This window comes from Corvus cornix, chromosome 3, assembly GCF_000738735.6.
Source record: "Corvus cornix cornix isolate S_Up_H32 chromosome 3, ASM73873v5, whole genome shotgun sequence".
NCBI classification, from domain to species: Eukaryota; Metazoa; Chordata; class Aves; order Passeriformes; family Corvidae; genus Corvus; species Corvus cornix.
The window spans coordinates 78,352,008-78,370,507 of record NC_047056.1 but is presented as its reverse complement, the minus strand read 5'-3'; the positions used below and the strand labels follow the sequence as shown (position 1 = coordinate 78,370,507).

The following is an 18,500-nucleotide window of genomic DNA, read 5'->3' as shown; positions in this document are numbered from 1 at the left end:
AGAGGTGAATTTTCTACTTCCATCAGTGGGTTCTAGTCATGAATTATCCCTCAGGCATTTTAAAAGGTGGGCCCTGCTTCTGCATTAGGTTTAATTCAGCCTCTGAAAGACCTGTGAGTGCACATTAGGGAAGGTTTATGCCTGTCCAAGACAGAGGAGCAATGTTAGCAGGCCACTGGCAAAGCAAACATTTGTGAGCTGGTTTGACTGTGCTCAGAAAGGTGCTTTCTCCCTGCCAGTGGCAGTGGGAGGGACAAGTGGCACGATGGAGAGCCCATGGAGCAGGCTCAGCTCTGCAGAAGGGATTCTTGGAAGGGGGACACCCACTCCCACATCACGGGCAACACAAACCGCACTTCAGTGCCACATGAAGCCTGAGGGGGTGTGGCAAATGGCCATGGCATCACACCTCAGCCCCATGAGGGTGTCAGCCAGCGGGGCTTCCCCTGGGGCCTGCTGGATCCCGCTAATGGCATGACCAATGCCTAAAGACTACTGGCTTGTCCAAGTGGTGCCCCCTTCCCCTGCCCAGCCCAGCCGCGGGTGTGTGGCTGACAGGCCTGGGCCAGCAGCAGCCTCCTGCGGGTTCTGCTTACCTGCCTTGCTTCTGCACCTCACCGTGGGCTTCCCGCCTCTGCCGCTGCGGCCGGCTGCATGGAAACAGTGGGAAAAGGGAGAGCTGAGACAGGTGGACAGGTGGGCAAGGATGTCAGGAGGGGTCAGCGAATCCCTGCAGCATTGCCTTCTGTCACACATGAGAAATGGTGCTTACCTTTTTTTTTGCCCTTTCACCAAAGGCCAGTGTTAGGCTGGGCATGGCAGAGGGTGGGGAGGGTGGGGATGCTTGGGCTCACGGCAGGGACAGGGCAAAAAGAGGGGAACCATGATTTCTGTAAGACAGGATGCCCCTGTTTTTGACTGTCTGGCAAAATATCCAGGCAGGCAGCTCAGGTCCCACCTGCCCAGCTTTGGCTGGCAACACCAGGGGTTTTGGACACACAATGAGCGGCCATGGGGACTCTGGTGGTGGGGGGCACAGCCATTACACCTACAGACCAGAGTCAGCTAGGTATGTTCATGAGAAGAAAATATTTTCAAATTATTGCAGGGGGAAAAAAAAGAAAAAAAATCTGTGAAAATTGTTTCTGGCTTCATACCATCTCCCAGCTGGCTGTCAAGAAAGGTCTTCTCAGGTCTTTGGCCAATATTTTATTTAATCATTAAAGGCAAGAATATTGCTTCTGGCAATGGAAGTGCTAGCTTGAGCAAAAGTAACATTTCAAACATTTAACAGTTCTAAATCATCTTTAACTAAAAGTAAAAAAATTAGCTTCTCTCTGTAATAAATGCTAGCTCAAATCAGCTAATGAGGCTTTTGCCCATTAGCATGTGTTTCAAATCCCTCTGTAGAGATTTACAGTGGCAAAACTCGTTTTGCAGTAATGGTAGTCAGCACCTGAGCACCATCGTCCCTTTGGTGTGCAGTGGAGGAACCCCAGGCCTTGTGGGACAGCTCCTTTCTGGGCTGGGAACACTCCAAAAGCTGATAGTATCAGAGGGGAATTCATCTTGCTACTGCCACAGAGAAGCAGACAACCAGGCCAGGAATGGGCATGTGGGGCTGTAGCATTGACTCACCCTGAAGTGAAGCACTGGATGAGGAGGATTGTTTTTTCCAGAATCTGCTGTGTGCTTCTGGATGGAAGGCTGGGAATGAATGCACAGGCAGACCAGTGTTTGGGGGAGTCTTTGGCCATGCAGCACCACTGCCATTACAAGAAGCAGCTTCTGTGGCACTGCTTGGACCTGGGCATCACACAGAAAAACACTTGCAAATGCAAAATGCCCTTTCTGGAGTCTTCTGCCTTGTTCTACACCCTTGCTGATATGTCTCATTGCTGCCTGCTTCTCATCTGGCGGTCAGGAAGTAATTTCTCGTGTTTTGGGGATAAGCAGATTCTGCCAACAAGCTGACCGATTTACATGACTTTAAAGTGCCCTAGTAAACTCTTGGCTGTTCAGGAATAATGCTGGTATTCGAACAGGGATGAAGCAGGCCATGTTCTTGCAATTTCTAGTTTTCATTTACTTTTTAGGTCTTATCTAATGTTCCATAGTGGCTCTGTCCCTATTCTGCTTGTCAAGAGAGACTTCAAGTCATAGCCATCAAGGATTCATGGCCAAATCATCCCTACCCTCTTCACTCAGCAATCCTGGGTGCTTCCTTTTATTTCCTCCAAGTGTTTCTCCATCTCCTGTAAAACGAACTTTATTTCCTTGTCACAAACAAGTACAAAGTGTCCCCCATGCTCTATCCACTGCAGGGTACCATGTTCATTTGAGCTTTGGTTCGAGTGTTTAGTATTTCTTTTTGCCAATCCTGTTCCCCTTGTCACAGCTCTGTGGCAGCAAAACATTTTTACCTGTTACCCAGTTACTGCAATTTGAAGCCCCATTTCTTTCTACTCAATAAATATCTTTTCTGCTCTGGTTCCTGGGCAGTCCTCTGCTGGCTCAGTGATCAATGGCAACTCCATCATGGGACCCCATTACCCTGCCTGTCTGGGCTGTGGATCGATGGAAAGCTGCTGTGGCTTCCCCTTGCATGTCTGCTGTCCCTGGGTGTTTGCGCTCACAGCCGCACCTGGGAGATTCAGCCCAGACATTGCACACAGATTGCTCAGCACGACCGGCTGTGAGTGTCACTCCTGCCTTCACTGGGGTGACAGGCTGTCTTTAAAACTCAACCATCATTCCTGAGGTAAAATATACTGAATAATGAACAATCCTTTTCTCCCCCCCTACAATGTCAATATTTATCTCCTAGCCATTACAATGCCAAAAGGCATTTCATGTCTCATGAAGCTCACAGAGATGCTTTGTGAAAAAGCAACAACTGGAGCAGAGTGGCATTTATTCACAGTGCTCCCTGTGCATTGCTAGAATAGCTCTAGGGCCCCTGATGGCAGCTGGGGTGATGCAAGCTCTTCAAAGTCATTGTTCTTGCCCCAGATCTACCCACTGAGGATCTTGAGATATCTCTGCCTCAAAGTCTGAGGCTTGCTGGGGCTGGGAGGCAGCGAGGTGGCTGAAGCTTAGGAAAGCCGGGGAAGAAAATCAGCCAACCTAGATTTTGGTCACTACTGCTACAGACACAAGGCAAAAAGCAGTTACTCTTTTTGTATTTCAAAGCATGATACTTCCTATGGCTCCTACAGTCACTCCAACACAGCAAAAAGGGTTGCACGGTTAGGGTTAACAGTGTCTGATTTTCAGAAGAAACAGCCCAACCATGACATCTGAAAGTCCCAGCAGGCATTTCCAAATGCCCAGCTTCACAGGACATGTGCCAGAGGAATGTCAGGTCCACACTTGCAATGTGCACCAGAAACCCCCCAGTATTCTTCGTCTTTGAAATAAGAGCTTTTGAAAGCAACCAAAACAAATGTGCGAGAGGTCATTACCCATCGTAGCATTTTAGTTTGCAATTACTTCTGGAACATACATTTCCCACCTATAAACTGTACTCTCTTTTCTCTATGGAAGGCAATGCATCAGTAGTAGACAGCAACCTATTTTACACTCTTAGTAGGATAACCTAATTATGACTGAGAACATTTCTTCCTTGAGGAGTTAAATCAAGATACAGTTTCAGTTCTTCAGGAAAAAGCAAGAACTAATGTATTTTCCTCAAGAGAAAAATGAAAGCTGCTGAAGTATTGCAGCCAGATTCATACAGTTTTCCTGGGTCCAAGGGGTGACATCCTTGAGGAACACTGCTGCTGGGTTTGGCAGAATGATCTAATGCTAACGTTATTATTATCAGATTTCGTTAAATTCTGGAACAGTCTGCTCTCTCCATCCTGTTTGGTGTTCTTAGATCTGCATGGAAGACCTCAGATCAGAGATGTCAGAACAGATCCTGACTCAGGAAATACTGCTGAGATGTGGCTGTGGCAAAATCTTTGTCACTTTGTACAAAGTGTCATCAACAATATTTTAGCAGGGGGATGTAGCTGCAACTCACCCCAAACCTCCTACCCTGAGCAGAAGTGCCTGCCTCCCCAGGAAGCCTGGCAGCAGCTTTTGGGGCTGAGCCACTCAGGGGGCCCTCTTCCTTTCTACTTATCTCATGCTTGGGAGATACCCCCAGCCCTTCTCTGGGGCAGAGACTGTGGAATTCCCATCACCACACTCTGAGACCACCACATACTTAAATTTTGTCAGATATGAGCTCTGCAGCTCATTCTGTACTGCAGTGTGGCTGATCCACAGCCTCCCTTACCACTGAGGCAAGGCAACAGGGGATATGGAGCTTGCTGGGCCAGTTTTCAGCAGGACTTTTAACTGGAAAGTAATGAAAGCGATGGGACTCCCTCATCCCTGCCAGCTGTGCCATGGCACTCAGCTCTGGTCCCCCCATCCCTGTGTGAGCTTGTGCTGTGCCTCCCGTCCTGCACCTGCTGTGCTGTACAGACCTCATGCCATGATGGACAGGGGAATGCCAGTGATGCCATGATGATTTTTTTTTCCTTTCCTTTTATACCCCTTTTATACCTTTTTATAACTTCTGTATTCTTAGTGGTTTTTTTGCCAACATTCTTAGACTTGTCAAGCTAAGAGACTAAACATTTTAGAAGCTTAGTAGTTAAAGATCAGTGTGCCCCAGACACCAAGGTTGTCTCCAGAACACATTTTATAAACTAAGATAGAACCATCCAGGGGAAGGTTCCTTAGAGAAGAGGGCTCATTCGAGCCTCTCATTAGAGAATCTTTGATAGATATGCTAATTAGTAAAACCTATAATGTTATACCAGATTTTTGTAGAGTGGGCATTGCAGTGTGCATTGCGGTGTGCCTTTTGATGCATTCAACCTGGATGTAGTGCACCTAATGATCCTTAAAATAAATACAAAGGTAAAATCCCTTTTCCCTTCTAACCGTGTTTGACTCTTGATTTTAAGACCAAGAAAAAGCATCACCAGCACCCGTGTTCTCCTTGGTCTTCCCATCAAATTACACCTGGGCAAGGCAGAAGAGGGCAGTGGAGGCAGTACAAGTTCCTGCAGGGAACAAAGACTTGGCAGGATGGACATGGGATTGGCAAAGGTGTATTGGTACTATAAAGATCTGTGAGAAGTATAAAAATCTTATTAAATACCTATTAAGTGCCTTCATATTTGACTAAGCTTTGCTTCTCCCTGTTTTATGCTTCTCCCATTAGTGACTGGGGTTCATACCACATCAGCATCCTGTTAAAGGCCAAAACCACACAGAGGAGTGCTGGGTTAGGGAATGGGGGAGGGGTAAAAAGGAACTGGTGAATGCTGGTGGATAGGTGTTGCAGCAGGTCCAGTCCTGAGCCCAGAGAAGAGCTTTGAAGGGGGAGGAAAAGTGAGGTAGCTAAATGGGAAGAAAACCCACTTAGCACCTGAGGGAGAAAGAGCAATCTTGAAATGTGAGGAAGCTGCTCTTACCTGGTGATAAGCATTTCACCAGACATGATCCACTGTGTAACACAGGGATAATGTAGGATAGAGACCCACTGATTTGTACTCAAATTGAGAGCCTTGCAAAGCTGCAAGCTGTAAACCAGACTCTAAGTACTGAGGAAAATTTATCATGAAATGGTTTTTTTTTTGGCATTTGTCAAGTGCTTGTTTGTTTGTAATTATGTTGGGCCATATGTCCTTATTAGTAGTAGGTTTAAAGATGGTGAAGAAAGGTGATAAATTGCTATTATAAGCTGTTAAATATATGAAAAGAAAGGGGGAAATGGCACTATTTTTGATGTTCACATCACAAAGTCTGAGAAACAGTGGGATTCAGACCTCTTCTATCATCTTTTTTTTTCTGAGTGATACAGAAAATTCAATGAGAACCCCATTTTGATCCTTTACGACTTGAATACAGATCAGTCTCAGAATTCAAAATACGCAGAGGCAGGATATATATACACCCTTTAAAAGTTGCACTTCTTTTGTTCTTTGCCTGAACATAAGCACTGACTAAAGAAAAAAGGGGAACATACGTACACATATTGATTATTCACAGAAAAGTTGTGCCACCTGAGGTCTTGACACTGTACATGATATTGCAAAAATGAAAGTGCCCTATGTTGCAGGAATTGCATCCAGTGCGTGGGTGTGTTGAGTTTTGTGTTACATATGTTGAAAGGAAGAGTTGGAGGAAGCAGAAGGTCCATCCTACCAGCTGGGAGGAGGCAGGCATGGTGCCAGGGCTCAGCCAAGTGAAAAAGAGAAACAGATGAAGGGAAGGGAAAACTAATGGGGGCAATGCAGAATGTGCTGAAAGGTTTCACGTCTGACCCAGTCTCAGAAGAAAAGCTGACTTGCAAGCAGACATCAGCACACTGCAGATCAGGGAAGGGCATTTTAAAGAGTATTTAGGTTGTTGGAGGTATTTAAGTCAACAGAGGCTGATGGCACTTCCCCAGGAGCACTGGGAGTACCAGCTGCTACAGACTCTGAGCTGTAAGACATCACCTCCAAGGACTCCTTAGAGATGGGTGATGCCCCTGGGAGAGCATGAGGGTGAAAAAAACCACCTGGTTTTAAGGACGGTACAGAAGAAGGAAGTCGGAGTTTTGAGATCTGAAAATAAATTGTGACAAACTCAAGTGATCCGTTGGTCTGCCTCTCCCCCAGGGAATAATGAGATTATAAAGATCAGTCAATGAGAATCTTTGCAATAATTGACGTCAAACCAGTCTAATGTCCTGTCTGACAGTGTAACTGGCTGCCTTTGTGTAAGCAGGAGGAAAAGTAGATTTGAGTGAGGTTTTTAATATTTCATTACTAAACAACGGAAATAGGGTTAAGATGAAACTGTGACTTTGAACATGGTTGAAATGTAATTAATGTAATGCTATTAATTTGCTGCTGAGAGACATTAAATAACATTTCACAGATTTCATCCTGGAAAGAGCTGCTCAATATTTTCAATAATAAGACAGATGACAGAACTATTAAATTCAGACATGAGGGGATGCTTGAAAGAGAAACAGGCATTTGGGGATCTAGGGTCAAAATTCACAGCCACCGCAACATGTTGGAGAAAAGATCTGGTGTCAATATGATGGATTGCAATAAAAGATAATACTAAGAACTGTGTGGAGTATGGAGAAATAATTGCATAAATGATGAATGGGGAATAACTAGCTAAAAAAAGTAGAATTGTAATAGAATAGAACAGAAAAAGCAGAATTGTAACAATTCTGCTGTTGGGGCAATGTTAAGAAATACTCATATTGACACAGGATCAGAGATAGATTTAAAGTAAATGGATTGAACAGTAACAAGTTGTCCTGGGTTGCAGTGTATTCTATTACCATCCTCATGAGCTGTTGAAATCAGGTGGGGCAGTGTTTCCTTGCCTCCTCCCCCCAGACTATCTCTCTGTTAATTGCCCATCATTGTCCTGCCGCATGACTCAGAGGTAACTCCCTCCGGACTATCTTCTGTTAATGAGCCTAATCAACACTTTGCCTCATGACTCATTACCCCATTGTGAGATGCTCCACCCAGAGGGAGGAACCAAGCATCCCATCGTAGATATAATCTGAGGCTGAACACCAGAGACACCACTTCCCACTGGATTTCCAGAGGACAGGAGCTACAGAGCCACCATTGGACTTCCTGAGGAAGAGCAGACTGTTTTACTACAGGATCACCGCTTCAGAGGACTGCAGCCACCATTCTACCAGACTGCTACCACCACCCTGCCTAACAGGGTGTCAGGTTGTACCTTGACTCTGTCAGTTTGACAGTGTTTTCTTTTACCTTTTTTTTCCTTTTCTTTAATTTCCATTAAATTGTTATTCTGACTTGGTGTCTCCCACTGGTTTGTTTTCAAACTAGTACACAAGTCAACAGGCTTTTACCTAGAAGAAAGCCAAGTAAGAAACTGTTGAACCAATTGTCATTGGTGTCACAGGAGTGGAAGGTGACAGCTTTCCACTTCTTTGGAACTCTAAAAAGCTACCGACTGTTCCACTGGACTAATTAGCTACAAAGATAGTAAAACCACCAAAAGTAGACACCAGATAAATATAGAATGTACTGAAGAAGAGCGAGAAGCAGTTTGACTTGAAGGATATTACGCACTTTAGAACCATGGAATCATTAAGTTTGGAAAAGACCTTTAAAATCATAAAGTCCAACCATCAACCTGGGACTGCCACCACATTCACCATTAATCCATGTCCTCAAATGCCACATCCACATGTTTTTTGAACATTTCCAGGGGCGGTGACTCCACCACTTCCCTGGGAAGCCTGTTTCAATGCTTTACAACCGTTGCCCTTAAAATATTTTTTCCAAATATCTGATCTAAACCTCTCCTGGTGCAACTTGAGGCCATTTCCTCTTGTCCTGCCACTTGTTACCTAAGAGAAGAGACTGGCGCCCACCTCACTACAATCTCCTTGCAGGCAGTTGTTGTAAATATAATGGCCTTGTCTAAAAAGTTAGTGACCTTGTAGACAAGAGTGATCGAGATGACACATTGTACCTCAAATTCCAAAAGAGTGTTGACAGGTTCTTCTTGTAAAGAAGTCAATCAGTCAGAAAGAAGCTCCCCACATGTGAATGGTTACAAAACAGGATACAAGAAGAGGAGTAATGGAGAGTTTTTACCATAAAGATAGTTTCTCATTGTAGTCCCATTACACCTATGATGGAATCACTGTTGTTCAATAGCTTTATAAATTATTTTGGATAAAAGAGTAATTACTGGAAATAATACTTACTGAGGATATGTAACTGTTCAAGGTAGTTAAAATCAGAACTATGGGTCGAGAATTGCAGCAGAATCTCATGATGCCAAGCAACTTCAGAAAAATTCAGTGCTAGCAAATTCAGAAAAGTGTACATTGATTTCTACTCTGCATTTTTAATTTTTTCCATTGTGCTTTCAGAAATGATGTTAAAATAGTGATGGCCTCCAAACCAACTCTCAGTGCTAAGGAAGGAGGTGTCAGTGTCATTGTGGTATTTCTTGGTAAACATCAGCTTAATGATGCACAATGCTCAAGAGGACAAATGGATGGCTCAGCATTATGGGGAATAGAGCAGCAAACCAGACAGAAGGCATTTCAGTGCTGTTAGCAACACCATGGCATGTCCACATCTCGCATATCCAATGTCCATAGCTGGAAAAAAATAGCAGAGTAAGAGGAGAGCTCTTGGAGGTGGAGAAGACTTCCAGGCAGCCTGAGCAGGGCTCTCAGAGTGGGAAAGGAGAAGGCAGCCAAGTGATACGGTGCAAGCATGCAAATTCAGGAGTGGCTTGGTGCAGGTGAACAGGAATCTGTCACTCAAGACTTTCCACAATGCATAGCAAGGAGAAGAAATTCGAAAGAAAGTACATGAACATGGCACGTCATCATGCTGTGAAATTCACTCTGAAAGCTGAGAGTGCTTTCACACAAGAGAGTTTGGAAGGTGACTGAGCATTTTTTAGAAGAAAAACCATCACCATTTTAGACGTGAACTCAACACTGGAATGAGAAAATCAATTTATATGCACTCAGGAGGGAAGAAACTACCTTGCAGCATCTTTGGATTGGTTTGGGGTTGGTTTTTTTTATGGCTGGGCTGCACACAGCCTGTTACGTCTCCTCACACCAGCTCATAAAACACATTGCAGTAATGGTGGGCCAGAAGATAACGTGAAGTTGCTGATCCTCAGCAAGTTCAATGTTGCCTGGAGCTTCTATCACGAGGGGCCAAGTAAAGTTGCAGAGTACTTGGGTGTATGAACATAGCTACAGAAGTACCAGTAGAGACTGTTCTGCCATGAACAACATGACTAAAGTTAGGAAGCTGTGTGATGCATAGACCCAAAGTAAGTTCTAGAAGGGATGAAAGGAGGCTGGTGATTATGATGAAAGTAGAAAATACAGTTTTCAAAGCATCATCAGTTGCTATGAGAAGCAGAGGGGGGACACTTCTGGCTGGTCCGAGAAAAGGTGTAATGCACAATTGAAATTTCTTGAAAGAACAACAGGGGTGAAAAGGCAAATGAGAGGAATAGCCAAGCAATAACAAAAAATAAGCTAATGTGTAACAAGACAAAGAAGAGAAAGATGAGGAGCCCTGTCACACAGAAGAAAAGGGTTTGAAGTAAGCCACAAAGTAATATGAAGTTAAAAACAACAGGGAATATCTTGGCAGATCTGTGTGACAAGGGCAAGAGATGTGGCTAGGGACAAGAAAAAAATGAGGCAGGTGAAGCAGAGGGCAGAGGGCAGAGAAAGGAACAGGGAAAAAAAAAGAGAAACAGCTTATTGAAGAAGAGGAGAAACCTTGAAAGAGGGGGAAAAAAAGAATGAAGGAGATGAAGATAAAAGGAGGAAAGGGAAAGGGAAGTTACCGACTGGGGAGATGGAGAGATACCAGTTGCTCTGGCCTGAAGCCCACACTGGGTCTTTTGCTCTCCTGAGACCCAGCACTGCTGGAGCAAATGGTGTCCAGACACAACTCAAACTGATCCTGGAAAGCCATGTCTTGAGAGCTGAGGGCTCACTGGATCTGGCTCACCACTGATAATGTGGCAATGCCTTCAACAGGCATTTTACAGGCTCACTGTGCACTCCAGAAGTCTCATCTAAAGACAGCTTGCATCAGGAAGATTTGTTTATGCAACTAAATGTCAATATGAAACCTGAAGATATAAAAGAAAACTCTAAGAGAAGAGAACAGCACAAGGACTACTAGAAGGTAAAGGAAGAAGTCCTGTTAGGGATGAATTTGTAAGGCCAGAAGAAGCATTAGGAGGGCAGGAAGATGGGAGCTGCCTGTGTGTAGGGGACATCCTCAGGGAAGGTACCAGGATAGCCACATGTGACTTGCAAACCACAGACAGCTCGCACACAGAGGAGCTGACAACACAGAAGCCCTACCCAAATTCAAGAAGAGAAGGGAAAGTAACTTTAATGTTGAAAATGTTCATTATGATGCAGAGTGGCTCCTATTGCTTAGTAAGAGTGTCACTAATTGTAATAGCATCTGAAAACATCATAAAGAGAAAGGTCTTTGGCCATGAGAGAGACACTGTGATAAGACCAAGGCTTATTGTAGAGGATCTCATTCAACTACTGTAAAAGGTAGCTCTTACAAACAGAAACATGGACAGGGTGCTCTCAAGGAGAAGAAAATGGGTTACTATTTGGGGACAAGAGTGAGGCAAAATTATTACAACATGGTCAGGGAATGGTAGGGACGTGACTGACAACAGGAAGCGAGTCTCTTAGGTAAGATTAAGCATACATGATCTGTATATCTTTTACAGTGAAATCTCTTCTGCTGAGAGCTGGTTGTCTGAAAGGTGATTGTAATGCTGTCCAGGGAGATTTTAGTGTTAAAAGAGATTTTTTTTTTACCCCCCCAGCAGTTATCTCTGGCAGAACAGCATGGCTCAGCTCCAAGACAGTTCTTTTCCTATCGCTCATCCTCTCTAGCAGATTCTGCAAGTCTAATTAGCAACACAGGCTTTGGCCCTTTTGTTGGCACAACGATGCTGTGACTTTCAGTGAGCCTTTACATCATTCTAGTGACCCCCCTGCAGCCTGGTGGCTTTGTAAGAGCCTGAGCAGTTGGGAAAACAGCAGACAGCTCTCTTGCCAGTGCTCTGGAACTCAGCTCCTTCCTGTAGGAGTTTTGGCACTCTGAATCTAACAGGCATAAAAAGCCTTGCAGTCCCTGCAGGTTTTGCACACGGCTGACTGCAAACTGTGAACAGGTCTGCAAGGTGAGAAAGGTTTTCTTTTTATATTGCTGCTCTTTGAAGTGAAATTCCTTTGAGGTGATTTGTCCTGGAGATTAGCAAAAATAAGTAGTTGAGTCTTTGACTGGCACACAGACATTTTTACAGTGAATTACAGTATTGGAGGGCTCTGTAGTAAGTCCCATGCAATAAAGCTATCTACTATGCTGCTTTCACTGTGACTGTCTGCATACGTTGACCTAGACTGATTTGCCATTTTCTTGTCACACTATGTCCTAAAGCTTCAGCAGCTTTATTTAAGAAATTATCTGGAACCTTTCTCAAAATTCCTGTCATGCAAACCCAGTCCTCTTAAGACTGTGGTGCATGCATGAACTCTTGGGGAAAAGCTTGCCTGTCTGCTTACTCTTCTTCACAGCTTTTGTGTCTCATGCTAGAATGGGGTACCTGCAGTGACAAAAATTGTGACAGAGAAGGTGTCTGACCCTGCAGCTCCCCATATATTCCATTCACCATGTCTCTGGAATGTGAAGGCTGTGGATGTGAGCTCAGCTGGATCTGAGCAGGTGAAAAGATCTGGAGCTGAAACTGCAGATCCAGTGGTGAGTTTTAATTTGAAAGCAGAGTTCAGAGCAAGTGAGTCTCCTTGGAAGAAACTAACACACTGTCCAAAGAAACAAGATAAAAGCCTATGTATTCCTCCATCAGCTGCACCATGAGAATCAGGAGCAAATCTGGAAATGTCTGTCAGGGACAGCAGGATGCTGGCAGCCCACCCAGTGTGGCAGGTCTTTACAGCAGGTGCCTCTGCTATGTGCCAACACCGGTGGCTGGCGCTGAGCCCTGGCAGTAGGGCAAAAGGATGATTTTGTGGTTCTGAAGGGATTCTGGGGGCTAGGGAACGCATGGGTGCAAACCAAGCCATCCTGAGCATCCTGTGATGGCGTGGAGCCAGCCTTTTCCACTTCAAATAGATTTTCCCATCAATCTCCACTGAGGCCTCTGTCTTTCTTCAGAAGGAAAAGGCTACAGCGAAAGGATGGATTTCCATCCTGGTCCTTACCACAAGCCTTATGGAGCAAGAGATAAGAGTGTTCAGAGAGGAGTAAAGAGGTCAATTACTCTAACTTCTGCTCCTGCATAAAGGCTGTTCAAGGGAGGGGGAAAGAGAGTCAAACTCAAAATGTTCAGGAGCAATGTTTTCTGCAAGTTTTCTTGATGTTACATAGCATCCTCCATTGGTCTGTTTTGAATCCAGGATCTAACTCTGTGACAGAAAAAGGTGTGGACATTAACTCAAGTACTAAGGAATCATGCCTACTTCAAAACTGTTTTATATTACCAGCATCTTAACATATAAGGGACCTCCCCATGAGGGCAAAGAGGCTTGGCTGTACCTCTGAGATGAGGTGTCCTGCCATACACAGATGCCTGGTAATGCTGGGCAGGCATGAGCTCCCACTGGGAGATCCTGACTGCAGTCCCAGAAGGTCAGGGGGATTACCTCTGCATACAGCACCTGCAGGAGGGCTGTACAAATACTGCACCTTGTCCTGATGTCAATCCTGAAAAAGCGGTGAAGGGACAGAGGAAAACAAGCAAATGGCTGAATCAAAGCTTGGGAAACATCCCGCACTGAGAAATGTAAGAAGCCTTATCTCCTGAATGTATGTAAGCAGAGATGAATGGGGGCTTGATCCACCTGCAAGTACCTTGATGGAGAGGAGACAAGATACCATAGAACAGGACCAAATGAATGGAAGCCAGAGTTAAAAAATACTTGCAGTCCCATTCGGAGTTTGACATTGAAGGTTAGGGGTTTGGTACAGAAGGGTTTGTTGTTTGTGCTTGGGAGGAAATCCTAAGGTCCTGTGGTCATCCTATGGATGGCCATAATCATCTTTTTTTACCTTACATGGGTGTCTCACAGGCTCTCCTGTGACAGGGCAAAGTGGGCACTGTACTGGGCACCAGGCTGCTGATGGACAACCCTACAGCCACAGGCCAGCTTTGTTCCTCTCTCCCCATCAGCTCTTCTCAACATCACTGTGCCCTACTGAGGAAGAAATGGGCCAGAAGTGACCTCCCAGGCCAGCGTGGGCATGCTGGGAGGACAGTGAAGCTAGCCCCCCACAGCCACACCACCTCAGGGCTTTCTGGTGGGCTCATCCTGGAACAATTACACCTTGTATACAAAGTATGGGAGAGTGCATTTACTGAATAAGTATTTCTTTTCCATTTTCACACATTTTTACACTTTTCTGCTTTGGTTTGTTATATTGTCACTTCATTGCACTGACACTTAAACATTTAGTGCAGTGTAGAGCTTTCCTTAAAGATGATAAACAAGAACAAGGCTGTGTGTGCACATTCCTCTCATGTGGATGCTTGCAAGCTCACATGGTGGTACCTTGCTTCTCACCCCTTTAATCTGTTACAGCCAGCACATCACCTCTGCTGTCACTGTCATGAAGCTTCAGCAAAAAGAGGGATTTCGTGCCTGTCTTGCACCCATACTGCCTCTGGTAATGCATCCCCTGGGGGCTGGTCATGAAGAGAGCACTGCATCCATTTTTCCAGTTATACCTTCATGGAGGTGGTGTCACTGCTAAAGCCACTTCCTACGTATGAAATGGTTCATGGACGCCCAAGTGCCAACCAGGACACTGCAGTCACTCTGTAACGTGCCCCTCACCTGCTGCAAGGGGCTGTAGGAAAACAAAAAGGCACAGCACTTTCCATCCTTTCCACCTTTTAGTTACCTTTTCTGAAGGCTACAAGGAGTGGTCTGAATTCCTCAGGACTGTGACATTCCTGCATTTCCATCCCTATACACTTTACAGTACTGATGATGATACTGAGTCTTTACAGAACAGCACTGTAGCCAAGCAGAGACAACACAGGTTCAGTCCGTCACAAGCAGAAGTACACAGCATTTAAACAAAATTAAATGTGTCAGCTATATTCTTACAAAAAAAGAAAAAAGAAAAAAAAAGAAAAAGAAAAAAAAGAGTATTTTTCCTCCCAGTGTACGTTGTTTTGTGCCTGAACATAAAAATCCTCACACAAAGTTCCAAATATTTCCCAAACAGAATATAAATAATCAGAATTCAGTTGTAGAAAAAACCCTTCCTCAACTCAAATCCTCCTAAAATGGCTGTCTACAAGATAGTGAGAGCGCAATATCACATAGTCTTTTTGTAAGAGAGATAGACAAAGAGAAGAACAGACAACATTTTAAATAATTTTAGCATCTTAACTCAATACACTGAATGCTCTTTCTGTTTCTTCTGATAACTGACCGTAGCCTTGCTGAGAGACCTTAACTTTTTCCTCTCAAGAGCTCTATAAAAAAATTACATGGGAACAATAAAACAGATTCTGAATGTTTCCATCTGAGCTCTCAAGTCCATCTAATCTTCAATCCAACAATTCTCATGGACCTAAATTTCATCTTCACTTTCATGTAAATATTATACCACATTTTAACTACCATAAATATAAATACTTCTTTTTTTGTACCCTTTCAAGCTTTGAGACACTTCAGAAACCTATTTTTTGAAAAAAGCAGTGATTTTCACTGCAGAAAATGCATTAAAACTTACTCATTGGCAAAAGAAACAACAGAAAATATTTTTGCCTGAGAGATCACAGTATGCAAATGAAATCTCAAATTAACTGTTAGTCATTTTATTGTCACCCAAAACATTACATTTGTCCAAACTGTAGCTACTTGAGTGGAAAAAAAATTAGACTTACCTTCCTTTTTTGTATACCTCATGTATTTCTCTTCCTTGTCGGTGTGTTCTGCATTCAGTGGATAAAATCCATCCCCACAGCAGGAGGAAGATGCTAAAATGCATTTTATGGACAGTCAACATGTTACCTGAAGGTCCTGTATCCAGAAATAGTCCATACAAGAAAAAGAAAACCTAAATGTAGATCCTGTTTCTCTTTTTAAGACATTATCGGTCTGATCGTTATTGGAAGGATGTTTACTCATACAAAAAATCATCCTGCAGTATTTAATCTGGACAGTGGGGAAAGCAATTTCCACTAAACCTATAAATCCTTCTACGTCAGATGGCAGGGATTTTCTAGCAGTGTTGAATTCACGTATTCTCAGACAACAATTATTTTTAGTCCAAACAGGCTATTTTATTAATTGGTTTAAATGGAACCCTATTCAGATACCTGTGGCACATATATATATATATATACATATTTCTGCCTTGTTAAGTGAAGTAGTGCATTTGGTCAAGTAGGTGTCACTGGTAATTCTTTCATCACCAAACTTATCTGTGTGGCAGTAATGTTTGTTACAAGCATTGCAATAAATTGAAAAGTATTAATAAACATATATCAGTTTCCAGAAAAAAATAATGTTTACTTAGCTCTACAAGCATCATTTGATCCTGTATGTTCTTCTACATTACTTTAGTCTAGAGTGGTGCTGTGGCCAGAGTGGTTGGTGCTTTCACAACTTGGGCTCTGCTGAGCACCTTCTCTGGAAATTATCCAGTGTTCACAGGAACAGGGAAAGACAGAATGGGGGAGATGGCTCTGCCCTCTGCTTAGGGATGTTTGGAGAGATCCTGCCAAAATCAAGCGGCAAACACCCACCAGAGCTGCAGGAAAACTTGGGGGTGTCAGGTCTCATGTGGCTGACAAGATGCTCATTTGTGGTAAAGAAAATAAGACAGCGTGGGCAGAAATATGAGTGGTTGAGTCAGCCACATTGCCCATCAGTTTGGAGCTCACACCCTCCCCACATGACCCACAGCTCCGTGTTTATCCTCCTTCTCCTCTGTGCCTCTCCCCAAGGCCTCACAGCTCTGGTTCCTACTTGTGCCTTACGGAGACCTCGCCCGTGCTCTGCTGACACCACCAGCCTTGTCCTGTCCCTCTGTTGACAAGGCTCTTCTTCCTCTGCCTGTTACCCATGGATTTCTATTTCAGAGCAGTTTGCAGGTCACCCATCTCTTTCAACAAACCCTGGGGAGCAGATCTCTACCTGGTCTAAGCTGCTGTGGCTTTATTGACTTCGGTGAGCCTTTACACTGCCTTGGGATCCATGGGAATGACACACTGAAAGGTACTAACATTGCATTCAATCAACGAAGATTCAGCTCTATAATTTGCGGGGATAAAACATTTCCTACACAAACTCACGCAGGTTTCAAGAGACGGGCAATCAGTCACCGGCAGTTTGTTGAGCTGACTGATCAATGCTGCTGTTCAAAGAAGTTGTACCCATTTAACTTTGAAAATTACCTATATTCCATTTACACTGATTCACATATCCTTCTCAAAAAAGCACCTTAATAACTGTTCTTTTCATCTGTGGGAATATTAGATATACTCTTCTCAGTCTTTGCAATAATTGATATAAATATATTTTTGATTTATACACATACTTTAAAAATATTAGTCCCTTTCTTATGCACCAGAGGAGCAATGGGGACTGACAAGCAATGGATAGCTATGAATTCACAATTCCCCTAGAACAGCTGGAGGTGCCTTGGTACACATGAGAGGAGGGAAACAATTCTTTCACTAACAGAGGGAATTTGCTAAAGGAATATATCAAGAAGGCAAACAAATATGTTCAATTTCCCTTTTTTTGGATGGTTGTTCATAGAAAAGTTCAAATATGAGCAATTCATAGAAAAATCATGGAACACATCATCAGACAACTTCTAAACTCATTAAAGAAAATGTCTAGATGAAGAATAGACATGGGCTCATGAAGAATAAACATGTGGAAGAAACTTCTTTCCCTGACAGGCCAGCAGGCTTCAGAGCTGGGGGAGAAGGAGTAGATTTAGATAAGCTTTCAACACCGTCTCACACAGCACTCTCATAACAAGACAGAGGAGCATGCTCTTGCTGAAATATCTGTAGGACTGATGCAAAACATTGCAAGCTTTAGCCCAGTTTATCTTGCTGTACCTCAAGAGCAGCCATCCATGACTCACTCCTAGCATGCAAGGGGTAACACATTTTGCAAATGATCTGCAAGGAAGCTGCAAACCACCTGGGTGGTAACCCAAAGGGAAGGCTGGAAAATATAGGAATGGCACGGTGTATGTAAAGTCACTTCAAACAGAAAAATACTCTGCTCCAAATGGCCATGGCATACAGAACAAAAAGTAACTGAGAGATCAGTAAGGGAAAAATGAGGTAACAATGAGGTTAGATAATAGATTAGATACTAGGAACATTTTCTAACAATAAGGACAGGGAAGCATTGCAGCAGATTATATAGAAAGAGTTTGCAATTGCCATCATAGAAATAATTAAGACAGATATAGTGGATCTTGTCTTAGAACCAAAGGTTAGACTACATTACTTCCCAAGGTCACTTCCAGCACTATTTCTTTCTGGTTTTCCCAGAGGAAAAATGATGGAACGCTCGCATACCAGAAGCAGAAAGAATGTAAAAGTTCAAACATCCAGGAACGAGAAAAGAGATGGCCAAGTGCCTTATATATGAAAAATAAAACAGAAAAATTGAACAAAAGAACTTTTAAAAGTTTGTCCTCCGGTTTTGCTTAATCTTGATCGTGAGCAGATGGAGAATTAATTTTGCCTGCGTTCTCCATGAGAATGCCTAGAGATTAAAGATACAGCACTATTTTCATTCAGTAGATAAAACCCCCTGGATACCAAATATGAAAAGAATGAATACTTTGCAGTACTTTTAACAAGTTCATCTGGTTTTATATTTTGTGGGCTAGCTGTGAGCTGAC

At 43.5% G+C, this 18,500-nt stretch overlaps 1 protein-coding gene across 2 annotated transcripts in view; it reads right to left on the bottom strand.

Annotated features, from left to right (window-relative positions):
• Positions 1-15,797, bottom strand: part of LOC104692334 (gamma-aminobutyric acid receptor subunit rho-1) — a 32,722-nt gene extending 16,925 nt beyond the window's left edge. The window contains exons 1-2 of one of the 2 annotated variants that reach the window (XM_010404315.4): positions 15,508-15,797; positions 597-650 (exon numbers count right to left, since the gene is read on the bottom strand). In XM_010404315.4, the coding sequence (XP_010402617.1) occupies positions 597-650; positions 15,508-15,629 (176 nt within the window). In that variant the 5' untranslated portion in view covers positions 15,630-15,797. The remainder of the gene's footprint in view (positions 1-596; positions 651-15,507) is intronic. The other variant, XM_010404324.4, reaches the window with a different exon arrangement.
• Between the last annotated feature and the right edge of the window lie 2,703 nt (positions 15,798-18,500).